Source organism: Chelonoidis abingdonii, chromosome 4, assembly GCF_003597395.2.
Source record: "Chelonoidis abingdonii isolate Lonesome George chromosome 4, CheloAbing_2.0, whole genome shotgun sequence".
Classification (NCBI taxonomy): Eukaryota; Metazoa; Chordata; order Testudines; family Testudinidae; genus Chelonoidis; species Chelonoidis abingdonii.
In genome coordinates this window covers 50,073,657-50,087,266 of record NC_133772.1, presented here as the reverse complement: position 1 = coordinate 50,087,266, position 13,610 = coordinate 50,073,657, and the positions used below count along the sequence as shown (strand labels likewise).

The following is a 13,610-nucleotide window of genomic DNA, read 5'->3' as shown; positions in this document are numbered from 1 at the left end:
AGACTCAGGGCTTCTGAGTCTTGGGGTTCCCCAGAGAAGGTTTTGGGAGACCAGAGAGGGAGTCAGGCCCTGGAAATTCCTGGCTGGTGGCAGCGAGATCAAATCTGAGCTGGTAATTAAGTTTAGAGGGGTTCATGCAGGCACCCAGATTTCTGGACGCTAAGGTCCAGATTTGGGAAAGCTTATGATAACAACCTAAACTTCCCTTGCTGCAAGTTAAGTCCATTGATTCTTGTCCTATCCCTCAGAGGTTAAGAAAAACAATTTTTCCCCCTCCTCCTTGTAACAATCCTTTATATATTTTTATACACTGCCCTTAGTCATGGATAGAGTCTTATTCTGGGAGTAGCCCCATTAACTGTCACAGAAAAAAGTCTAAATAGTATTTGTGCATGTTCATCAATTTAAATGGAACTATTCATGGAGTAACTTACTACTTATTGGAAGGGTAACAGACTCATGCCCTCAAGCAGGTTTCTAATCCTAGATTTTTAAGTCCAGAAAGAATCATTATGATCACCCAGTCTGATCTTCTGCATAACACAGCACACTGAACCTCAACCAGTAATTTCTGTTCCAAGCTGATAAGTTTTGGGAGAGCTATAACATATGTTTCAGAAAGATAACCAGTCTTGATTTAAAGACATCAAGTGTCGATGAATCCACCACAGCCCTTAGGTAAGTTGTTTTAATGGTTAATTACCACCTCTCATTAAAAATGTGCATCTTATTTCTAGTCTGAATTTGTCTTCTAACACATTTATCTTCCAACTACTGGATCTTGTTGTGCCCTTTTCTGCTACCTTAAAGACCTATGTGCTATCAGGAATCTCTTCCCCCTGTAAGTACTTGCCTTTTTAGCATCATGACTGACTATTTTACCATTCTTATCTAGCATTAGACCTATGCCATTGTTAGGGGTCTGTTTGTTCCTGATATATTTAAAGAATTTCTTCCTACCATCCTTAAACCTACTGGCCATAGATCTTTTTATTGCTACCATTAGCTTCCCTTACTAATTGCCTGTATTTCCTAACTGTTGCTTTGTACTCACTGCTATCAACCTCCCCATTTTTACACGTGTTAGGTATTGGGTTTTTTAACTAGAGGAATTAGAAATGCTCACTTATGAAAACAAATCTGATATACCTGCTATTACTGAAACCTGGTGAGATGAGTCACATGACTGGAATGTTAAAACCACTGTTAAATGCCTTATTTAGAAAAGAAAAAGTGGGCAGAAGGGGATCAGGGATGGCACTCTATGGCTCTGTCTATGTCTGTGCAAGCTGGGAGTGTGATTCCCAGCTTGCACAGACATACTCTCACTAGCTCTCATCGAGCTAGCAGGCCAATGATAGTAGTGTAACTGGTGTAGCACCGACAGCAGTGAGTGGCAGCTTGGGTTAGTCGTGCTGACTACAAACCCATCTGAACCCAAGGGTACGAACTCAGCCCAGCTAGCGCATGCCACTACTCACAGCTGCCCATGTTCTCTGTCTAAACTCCTATTTTCTAGTGCACTAGCTTGCTTGAGAGCTAGAGCAAATATGTCTACATGAGTTGGTAATCGTACCCCCAGCTCCAAGTGTAGACATACCCTGTATCTAAGATACTGTTACTTTAGCGTTATTGACAATTTAGAAAAAACAGACCTGGAATGCTTATCGATCAATGTACTAACTAGTAAATCACAAGATGGGGCACTGGGAGGTTTTCTGTTACATATCAAGTCAGACAAGAGAGCAGAATGAGCAACTCTTCAAACATCTATCTACAATCTGTTGGTTTTTTTAAAAAACTGAATTAGCACAGGGGATTTCAATGTTGGGGACACATGCTTGAGGTCTCATGCTGCCATTTATAAGACACCCGTGAAGTTTCTAAAAATTATCATCTTCTAACACAAAATTCTCTCACACCTCATTAAGAGATAAGGCAGCACTCCAAGTATCAAGAGTATGATCTAATGCAGAGAACATATTCCCTGCTTTCTCCCCAAAAAGAACAAACACCTCGGAGTGAAGTCAATAGAAAACAGGATTCAAACCATTAATTTTGCTGAACATGCACAAATGTTTTTAAAATGAATGACTAAATGATGTCACCTTAAAATTTGACAGTTTGCCATTCAGTGGAAAACTCTCTCTCTCATCGTTTATTGTACCAGAACAGAATGACACGTCAAATTTAACAATCCAGAGTTATTACTTGTGATCAGAAATCTGTTGGCACAAAATACAGACATTTAGCCCTGATGCCAAATGTCAAAGAGAAAGTATGCAGTGTTGCTGTAGACGTGTTGGTCCCAGGATATTAATGAGAGAAGGTTGGTGAGATAATATCTATTAGTGGAAAGCCCCATCCCACCCCAGCTTTCTCCCTACCCCTTCCCTTTCCTCCGCTGACTGCAGGGTTATGTGCTAACTACTCCTGCTAAACAGTCCGTTCCACCTTGTATTTAGCTGTGACACTCTCTGTGCCTTTCCTAGACCTGAAGAGCTCTGTGTAAGCTCAAAAGCTTTTCTCTCTCACCAACAGAAATTGGTCCAATAAAAAAATATTACTTCACCCACATTGTTTCCCCAATATCCTGGGACTGACACAGATATAACAACACTGCCTACAATGAAAGAGAAAGTAATTCTGCAATCCTGTACATGGTTAATCTAAACTTCTAAATCAAAAGTTGTTGTGAAGTTACTTGAAGGAGAGTTTCATTCTGTTTTTAATTGAAAACATTTTAATTTCAAACATACAAAAGCCACATCTGTAAAAAAGTAACATTAATAAAAGCAGACTTCTCCTTGTTAAGATTCTAGCTTCTCTCAAAATTGTGAAAAACGGAATTTGTCCAAGTGGAAATTCACCATTTTCACACGAAAAAAATGATTCCTTCTTGCCTATTAAAATTGCCTTTCATATTTGCAGAAAATTTAAGGGAACAGCAGAAAAGGTCAGTTCTTTATAACTTTGTGAAAGAATTTTTCTACATCAGCATAAGCCTGTTTACTTGGTTAACACAAATTTGGGATCAACTAAATATGTTTTAAATCACAACTGTTGCTCTACATTTCTGTGTACAGACCTCCAGTCCTGTACCTGTGGCAAATTCATATTGGCCTCAATAGATGCAGGACTGGGCTCAGCATGATAGTTACAAAAATAAATGAATGTATTTACCATGTTTCAGTAAATCCTATATTAAAAATCAATTATTGCAATAAAGGCAAATATTGTATGTATGTAAATATGAACTTTTTGTCTATCTTCCCACTTTACTTAAACCAGTGGCAATATTCCAGGAACACACATCAGATATTTGCAATACTTTAAAACAGCCTGAAAAGAAGAGTGTACATCGAGGAATTTTGCTATCACACATTTGTAGGGGCTCATGCTTTTGTCCAATTCTGTAGAAAATTTGTAGCAATATGTGATGTGGAGATATGTGAAAATAAGCCAGCAGATGTGACCTAGATGTTCCAGAATTATGAGCACGATTTACGAAGTAAACATTTTAAACTAACCGCTAACAATATGCCCGTACAAGGATATTAAGTGGAAACAAACAAGGAGAGGGGAAAAAGTAGTAAATAAATGGCCTTTTCTGGACAGAAATTATTCTTATGAATTATGTTATTTTAATTACATACATTTTCTTCTCAAACGATGAAAACAAAGAGTAAACAGTACTGCTGAAAATTATTAAGCAGTTATTTATAATGATGAATGATGGAATTTTTATCTGATTATTTGGGACACATCAGGATTATTCACAAGATGAAAGGCTTGATTCAAAGCTCATTGAAGTCAATAGAAAAAATCCCATTGACATGAATAGTATATGGATCAGGCCCAAAATGATCTGTTTGTCTGCCCAGAATTTAAACTACTTTTAAAACTTGATATTAGTACCAAAAGGGCATTGACCTGTCATTATACTCATCTTTTGTATCAATATTTTCTATTTCCTCATCTATTTATTTTCTCTTAGACACATCTTCAAAATCTCACCAAGAACACCTGTTTGTTTATATGTCTTCTGATTGCCCTACACACACACACACGAACCGATTCCATAATATCAAATACATCTACAATGTTTTGAAACAAAAAGGTAATATTGTAATTTCTTCCAAACAACAGTATAAAACAAAACTCCTCTTTCATACAAGGGTCCCATTTGTAGATCATTAGTCTACAAGTACTGTTGTTAAATATAAGCTTTATATTTCAGTAATAGTTTTAAGATCTGTACTAGGGCCAGATGGATCTGAAATGGTCCATCCACAATGGCTATCTAATGTGGAAATAACGCAGTTGCTAGACTGTAAGAAGTAGAAGCTCAACTCAGTACTCAAGGGGAAAAGGTTCTATCCGTGTTGTTATTGTTCCTTACTAATTGTTTAGCTCAAGTCAGTCACTTTATGGACTGGCACATTGATGTTAGAAGCCCTCACTTTACCTGAAGTTTTCCTTTTCCTGACAATTATTGTTGCTGTCTGAAGTTATCCTATACTATTAAATGGTACCAATGCTAATATGGTAATTGAATGAAAGATGAAAAACATGTAATTCTATATGGGATTACAGATGGGCTCAGGGACACACCACCTTTCAGTCCTATGCCAAAAGTCACTGGAGACTGAAAAATAATTACCAGCTACTGAGTGTTTGGTGACATATGCAAATTGAGTTTTATGATCACAGTGCATTTCCTGAATGGAGAGGTGTCATCACTCATGTCACTAAGGGTACTAATAGGGATTCTCACTGGCAGTTTTAACACACACCAAGAAATGAATGGGCATAACAAACTGGCCTCCCACCTCCATGTTAAGAGTTTAACCATATCATTTTGTCTACATGGCTGCAAGCAATGCTCTTTTCCATTCTATGGATAAAGACTTTCAGAGCTGTCATTCCAGTACCTTTCACCAGCACTAGATTCACTCACATTATACTGTATTTAATTAAAAAAAAACAAACAAAAAACCCCAAAAAACCCCACAACCCTAACCCTTGGGCTGCTCTATCTTATGCTGATGGTTACATTAGCTCCAACTCCAGAATCTATAGATGCAAAAGTAAAGTCACCTTTGTCCCACTCTCTCAGTCCAACCCCTTACTGGGACCAGAGTCTCAGATCTACTCTCACCTTCCTTAAACTCCATCTCGAATGTAACAAGACATCCCTGCAAAAAATGTAGGAATGGAAGGGAAATTGATGGATCATTAAGTCCAGTCCCCTATACTGAGGCAGGACTAAATATTATCTAGACCAGCCCTGACAAGTGTTTCTCTATTCTGTTCTTAAAAACTTCCAACAATGGAGATTCCACAACCTGCCTTGGTAATTTGTTCCAGTGCTTAACTATCCTTACTGTGAAGAAGTTTTTCCTAAAGTCTAATCTAAATTTCCCTTGCTGCAATTAAAGCCCCTTACTTCTTGTCCTGTCCTTAGTGGATAAGGAGAACAATTTATCACCGACCCCTTTATAACAACCTTTATATAAAAGTAATGTACTTTTACATTATCATGTAATCCCCTGCCCAGACTTCCCTTCTCCAGAATAAACAAACCCACTTTTTTCAGTCTTTCCTCATAGGTCCTGTTTTCTACACTTTTAATCATTTTGGCTGCTCTCCTCTGGGCTTTCTCCAATTTGCCCACATCTTTCCCAAACTAGATACAGTACTCCAGTTGAGACCTTTTTATTGCTGAGTAGAGAAAAAGAATTACTTCTTGTATCTTGCTCACAACAATCCTGCTAATCCATCCCAGAATGATGTTTACTTTTTTTTTTGCAAGTGTTACATTGTCGACTCATTAAATTTGAGATTCACTATAACCCCAGTTCCTTTTCTGCAATACTCCTTCCTAAGCAATCATTTCCCATTTTGTACTGGGTAACTGACTATGCTTTCCTGAGTGTAGTACTCTGCATCTTAAGGCCATGTCTATACTTACAAGCTTACAGGGGCACAGCTATACAGATACAACTGCGCCACTGTAAGAGCGGTCGTGTTGCCGCATTATGCCGACAGGAGAGAGCTCTCTCATTGACATAATAAAACCAGCTTAATGAGCTATGTCAACAGGAGAGCATCTCCCACTGACACAGCGCTGTGAACACAAGCACTTTTGCCGGCAAAACTTATGGCACTCGGGGTGGGGGAAAGGTTCACACTCCAAGCGACAAAAGTTTTCCTGACATAAGCGCTAGAGAAACAAGGTGGATGAGGTAGTATCTTTTATTGGACCCACTTTTATTGGTGAGAGAGACAAGCTTTCAAGCCACACAGAGCTCCTCTTCAGGTTTGGGAAAGGAACTCCCAGCAAAATGTGAGATGGAACAGATTGTTTAGCATGAGTAGTTACCACATATTGTAAGGTACCAATCAAGAAACATTGCAGAGTGGCCAATTAACAACTCTGCAATCATAGGACAAAAAGACGGAGTTAGTGGGTTGCAGACTGTTGCAACAAGCCATAAATCCAGTGTCTCTGTTCAGTCCATGATTTTTGGTGTCTAGCAAAGCAATGAATTTAAGCTCCCAGGCTCATCTTTGGAAAGCATTGTGCAAGGTTTCCTTTGAGGATGAGGACTGTCTCATAAATAGATAGCTAAGGGTTAATGTTTCTTTTACCTGTAAAGGGTTAACAAAGGGAACCAAACACCTGACCAGAGGACCAATCAGGAAACCGGATTTTTCAAAGTTCAGGGAGGGAATGTTTGGGTGTGTGTCTTTTGTCCTGTCTGTGGTCTCTCAGCTCTGAGAGAGGATCTCTCTATCTCCAGACTTTCTAATCTTCTGTTTCCCAGTTGTAAGCACAGGTATAAGACAATACAGGTTTTTATATTGTTTTTGTATTTACATGTGTGTAGTTTGCTGGAATGTTTTAAATTGTATTTCTTTTTGGATAAGGCTGTTTATTCATTTTTCTTTTAAGCCATTAACCCTCTATATTGTCACCTTGATACAGAGACCATTTTTATGTCTCTCTCTCTTTTTATATAAAGCTTTCTTTTTAAGACCTGTTGGATTTTTTCCTAGTTGGGCTCAAGGGGATTGGGTCTGCAGCTCACCAGGGAATTGGTGGGAGCAAGAAGACAGGGAGGAAGAGAAAATCTCTGTGTGTTAGAGTTACAAAGCTTGCATTTGCAGGGACTCTGACTGAGGGTGAGAGAAACCTGATCTTGCTCGTTTGCATTTCAAGGAATTGAGATAGGGTGATCGTCCTGGGCCATCCAGGGAGGGGAAGCCTGGGAAGAAGTAAAGAGAAGACAAGGGGAGGGGGGTTATTTCCCTTTGTGGTGAGACTCAGGGCATCTGAGTCTTGGGGTCCCCCAGGGAAGGTTTTGGGGAGACCAGAGTGAGCCAAACACTGGAATTTTTGGCTGGTGGCAGCGCTATCAGATCTAAGCTGGTAAATAAGCTTGGAGGTTTCATGCTAGCATCTTATTTTCTGAACTCTAAGATTCAGATCTGAGTAGGAAAGCTATGACAGACTGATAGGTCAAACAGTCCTCATTAAATTTCATCCTATTTATTTCAGACCATATCTCCAGTTTGTCAAGATGATTTTGAATTCTAATCCTGTCCTCCAAAGTGTTTGCCACTCCTTCCAGCTTGGTGTTGTCCGCAAACTTTATAAGTATATTTTCTATGCCATTATCCAAATCACTTATGAAGATATTGAATAAAACTGTATACAGGACAGACCTCTGCAGAACCCCACTCAATATGAACATCCAGCATGACTACTGGATGGTTTTCCAATTGGTTTTGCACCCAAGGTTTGTGTAGGCTATATTTCCCTACGTTGCTTATGAGAAGATCATGTGGGACTTACTAAAGTTGAGATGCATCACACCTACTGCTCCCGCTTACCCACAAAGTTTGTTACACTACTAAAGGAGGACATTTGGTTGGTTTGACATGATTTGTTCCTGACAAATCCATGTTGACAGTTCCTGATCACCTTATTATCGTCTAGGTGTTTACAAACTGACTGATTGATTATTTGGTCCATGATCTTTCTGGGTACCAGTTAAGATGACTGGTCTATAATTCTCTGGGTTGTCCCTATTCTCCTTTTTATAGATGTTTACTATATTTGCCCTTTTCCAGTCTGCTGGGGTCTCTGGTCCTCCACGAGCTTTCAAAGATAAACACTAATGGTTCAGAGATCTCTTCAGCCAGTTCCTTAAGTATACAGGAAGTATTTTGACAGGCACTTCCAAACTGAAGACATGTAACTTGTCTAAGTAATTATTAATTTATTCTTTCCCTATTTTAGTTTAAGATTATAGATTAAGCTTGGATTAGCAGTAATCATTCTGCAACTCCCAGGAGAATTCCAACACCAGCTAAGGACTGTCTATAAATGGAAACTGCACAGCTATAGCAGAAGAAGATATTCTACTATAGCTATTCCTGAATAGCTCCCTGTATGAACGCTATTCTGAAACAAAAGTAACTTTACTCTGCAATAAAGATTTGTTTATTCCAGAATAAAGTAGTGACAGGGGGAGCTATTCTGGAATAGCCATAGCTGAATAATTATTCCACTATAGCTATGCTGTCAATTTCCCAGTGTAGACAAGCTCCAATATGGTGGGAAGAAGGAATTGTGTTATCCTGTTCCTGACCTCGCCCTATATATACACCCCATAATTTAATCATCCACTTCCACCAGCAGCCGCCTTAATTTTACTCATCAAATTAAACAAGCATTCCTGCATTATGCCTTCCTATAGCTTAGACAGGAATTTTACAAGGAAAAAAAATGTGGGGTGGTAGATGTGGAGATACCGCCTTTATGCAGTGCTTGCTACACAGGAATGAATCTCACACACCCGCTCATATATGAAGTACGGTTTATGCACTAAGACACCAGTTCCCACAAAGAGTCATTTTAAAGCACACCCATAACAGAAACAAGTGAATGAGGAAGAGTAGAACAGTTCTTCAGATACAGCCCAGCTGTCTCATGCATCCAACACTCCCACATACCAACGTTTTCATTGCAGATGAATTCTGCAGTTAAAAATGGCCATTGAAACCCAAATATGCCCCACACAGCAGCTGAATCTTGACACCACCAACCACACTCCTGAAGAAAAATACAACAAAAAAGAACACTTCTGTAGTTCTCACAGTGTTTTCAAGAATAATATTCCTGAGAGAGGATTTTACAAAGGAACAAACCACTTTATTGGGTAATGAGATGCTGTTAAGTTGAGGCTTCTGATAAATGCACAAACGGTTTATTACCTGGAGAGTTATCCCCAGAAGTTTACAAACCAAAGGCTGAATGTGAGAAAATATAGCTATATATTATTAATGCATTTTCAGGACTATGCTATTCTGTCCATCTTATTTACTTGTACTACGTGAGATGTAAAAAGAACCTCATTTAACGGTTTACATGGCATTGTAAAATATAGTGTCTTGCTTCTTTACCAGGGTTTGAAAGTCTGTGCTGTCCATTGCCATCCTGTAGTGGCAGGGTTGGAGAGAGACTTTAAAATAAAGAAATTTGAGGCTAAGTGAATAATTGTTCCAAGGAATGACCTGCATGGAAAAACTCTGATGTGATGTGATATGAAAGGCCAAATTCTGCCTTAACTAACACCGCAGGCAACCTCACTGATGTCAGAAGGGTTGCCTAGGGTGCAAGCACTTGCAGGATTTAGCGGAGTATAAATAAGGATTTTACTACTGTTTGTGAGATGATGTCTAGTTTCTCTGGGCTGTAACTGACTTGAAATCCTTGTTATTTAAGTTTACAATAAAGGTGGCTTAGAAGGTAATTGCTGCTGTGTATCATAAAACAACAGTTCATAGGACAGGGTTTTGCACTTCTGATTAGCTGTTATGATGATGAAAATTTCCTTTTACTTTTTATCTCCTGTAGCTAACTACCAAAGAAAACATTTTCATAAAATTCTGTACAATATCAACTTCCTCAACAGCATGGGAAAAAATTAATCTCTCTTTTGATGTTTTTCTCTCTGATTAGGAGAGAAAATAATGTGCTTTTTTCCCCTTCATCTAAAATCAGATCTATCGCTTGAACATCTTTCAGAAGCATCATTAAAAGAGGTTTACTGTTCAAAAACCCTTATTCATAGTTGATGCATTATGGAACTTCTATGAATAAAGTCCACAGAAAAGGAAAAAAAACATTCACTCACAATTTGTGAGTAGCGTGGATACCTGCATTTCACGTAGCCCCTCAGAGTATTATGGTACACTACCATATTTTATCTTTGTACAAAACATTCAACAACCTCCTTTCACATATTGAAATCCGATTTAAAGGGAGAATGTAAAGTATGGGGATTACAGTTTATTAAATGGAGAGCAGGAACTCAAGCAAGGATGACATCATACTGAAAGTTTCCCCTGTCAAAAAAGCTCATTTTAAAGTTATGACAGTGGTTACTTTGGAATTCTCCATAGTTATTATCATTTTCATCCCCAAACACAGCTGAGCTAAGCTTTCAGGTATTCATTTAAAAGACTACATTCTTGTTCCCACGTTCTCTTCATTTTTCAACAAACAACAGGACTAGGGTGACCAGATGTCCTGATTTTATAGGGACAGTCCTGATTTTTGGGTCTTTTTCTTATCTAGGCTTCTATTACCCCCCATCTCCTGTCCTGATTTTTCATGCTTGCTGTCTGGTCACCTTAAACAGGACTTCTAGCAGTAAACATGCACTCTATAGACCATGTCAATATACCATGAAAAATGGTGCTGCTGTTGCTGTTAAGATACGATTCAACCAGCGGCGCCTGTTCCTCTGAATGTTTCATTCTTCGTGTTCTTGTGCGGCTGTCTACATTGGACTGAACCATTAGTGGCTCCTGGCGTTTTTTTTTCTGCTTCTGTTCTAGCAATGCTCGCTGGGGGAAATACAAAGAAAAGTACTTTACTATTAGAATAAATGCCACTTTTCTATGGGAGTCTGTGTGCACATAGCTTCTGTTCTGCAAACTGTGCTTAACTGAATGTTATTTGATTTCATACTGTAGAATTTCCAGTAAATCACAACTGATATCCTTACATCTTCTGCAATGGCAGTCCACCTTGTATGCTATTTTCAAGTGCCAAGAACACAGTCTAATAGGACATTGGGATGCCAGGCCATAGAAAACCTTTCTAAAACTCTACTGAAAGTACCAAACAGGTCAAATAGATGTTTCTGAGCAGTCTACTGGCTGTCAGAGCAGGATAAAAAACAACAACATCTTTTGGGAAGCCAACAATGTGGGAGCACTGTGAATTAATATGATAACCAAGAGCATGAGGCATGAAAACACTGATTTATGTTTATGTAAATCAAGAAAAGAATCTGTAAACTAGAATCAAGTCCTTAGACAAGGGATTGGTCTGTGCTCACACTGCTAAGGCAACTAGTTGGTATTTTATTCTCAACCCTCTCCAGGAAAGGGGGTGAAGAAGCTTGGGGGGATATTTTGATGGGATATGGATTCCAAGTGACCCTTCCCTGAATATTTGTGAAAAATCACTTGGTAATGGCAGCAATATCTGTCCAAGGCAGAAGACTGTGCCTTGGAAGAATTCTAACCTAAGATAAAGGTAGAAGATAAGCTTAGGGGGTCTTTCATGCAGGTCCCCACATCTGTATCCCAGAGTTCAGATTAGGGGGGGTATACCCTCACAAAAGCCAATGTATATTTATGAGGTACCACTCTATCACAGCCACTTTGAACATCCACAAGAAACTATAGGGGTTAAGAAGGTTTAATTGTAATAACCCAGCGTCTGATTTGTCCCCTTCCTCTGTACTATGCTGTTTTTACATGGGTTGTCTTTTGACTTCTCTCCATGTACAGAGAAAAAGAAAATACAATGCTGTTATAAATAGCAAAAGGGCTGGATTGAAGTAGAGGAATATCCAGAGAGGACCAGTTTCTGACAGCCTTCCCTCATGTTGAGTACTAATTTACTCCATGAATAATGTGCTGCTACTCAACATGAATTAGAAGTCAGAAACTGACTCATGCAACATGAGAGACAAGATGGGTGAGGTGATATCTTTTATTGGACCAACTTCTGTTGGCAAAAGAGACAAGCTTTCAAGCTACACAGAGCTCTACTTCAGGCCTGGGAAAGGTACTCAGTGTCACAGATAAATACAACGTCGAACGGATTGTTTAGCATAAGTAGTTAACGCATATTCTAAGGAACTATTTGAGGTGAAGTGGCCTTTTAACACCTCTGGAGTTATAGGAAAAAGAGCGGGGTTAATGGGTTATTGATTATCTTAATAAACCATAAATCCAGTGTCTTTATTAAGACCAGGATTTTTAGTGCCTAGCAAAGATATGAATTTAAGTTCCCAGAGGTGTTAACAGGCCACTTCACCTTCCATCATCCCTTAGAATATATGTTAACTACTTATGCTAAACAATCTGATCCACCTTATATTTAGCTGTGACATTCTGAATACTTTTCCCAAGCCTGAAGAAGAGCTCTGTGTAGCTTGAAAGCTTGTCTCTTTCACCACCAGAAGTTGGTCCAATAAAAGATATCACTTCACCCATCTTGTCTCTCTAATATCCTGGGAACAGCATGGCTATAACAACATTGCAATCAGAGGCAAGATGGCATAGATATAAAGTATTTGATACTGAAAATGGGGCACAGACTGAAAGACCCTGACCTTAACCCTAACCTGATGAGTGTGGAGTGGACATTACAATGGAAGCAAAGGTAACAGAAGATCAAGTTTGATACATAAAACATGTTGAAAGAGAGCCAAAGGTTCTTCAAAAGAGGGCCAAGTGGAAATTAAAGACAAAGGGTGAAACCCTAACTCCACTAAAGTCAATGGTAAAATTCCCTTTGACCTTAGTGGTTATGTCTACACTGCAATTAAAACTCCACAGCTGGCCTGAACCTCAGGCTCCCAGGGCTCAGGCTCAGGCACTGTTTAATTGTGGTGTAGATGTTCGGGCTCGAGCTGGAACCTGGGATCTAAGACCTTGCAAGGGGGGGGGGGGGGGCAATCATGAACAAACCAACCTGCTAGAGAGCGCACCTTGCACCTCCCTGCCACTAAGATAGCACCTTATTAAGGTGCCATGCCGGAGCTACAAAATAATCGTTCAAATGAGAAACCGCTGAGTGGTGTTGAGCGTGTTCATTACTCAATGAGTCGAATTTCTCGGGGCGCGGTAATTGTGTAACAGCAGGCCTAAGGATAACAGAGGTTAGTTTCAAATCCCCCAGGGAGGAAGAGGCCCTTGTTCTACGGCACTGAGTGTGTGAAAATCAAAGAGAGGAGAAATGTTCTGGTAGTTGGGAGAGCCATTCCCAGTCTGTTCTCTTCACAGTACCAGCGAGCTGATTGGTTCGTATCTGGCAATTGACAGCGCATCAGCTCAGTATTGAACAAGACATGTGAATGGCCTTCCAACTACAGATAACGTTTTCTCTCTCGTTTGGATTTTACAGCACCTGAATTCCCTGACCGTTCCCGAGTCCCCTCGCTGGCCTCCACAATTGTCAGGCGCTTCCTGGGCAAAAAAGACCTTTAGGTGGCCATCCTGCCAGTAAAAATTTC

General features: G+C 39.5%; 1 protein-coding gene across 3 annotated transcripts in view; it reads right to left on the bottom strand.

Moving 5' to 3' along the window:
* Positions 1-13,610, bottom strand: part of TUB (TUB bipartite transcription factor) — a 340,142-nt gene that overhangs the window by 79,113 nt on the left and 247,419 nt on the right. For all 3 annotated transcript variants that reach the window (XM_075065147.1, XM_075065148.1, XM_075065149.1), the window contains exon 3: positions 10,761-10,923. In XM_075065147.1, the coding sequence (XP_074921248.1) occupies positions 10,761-10,923 (163 nt within the window). The remainder of the gene's footprint in view (positions 1-10,760; positions 10,924-13,610) is intronic.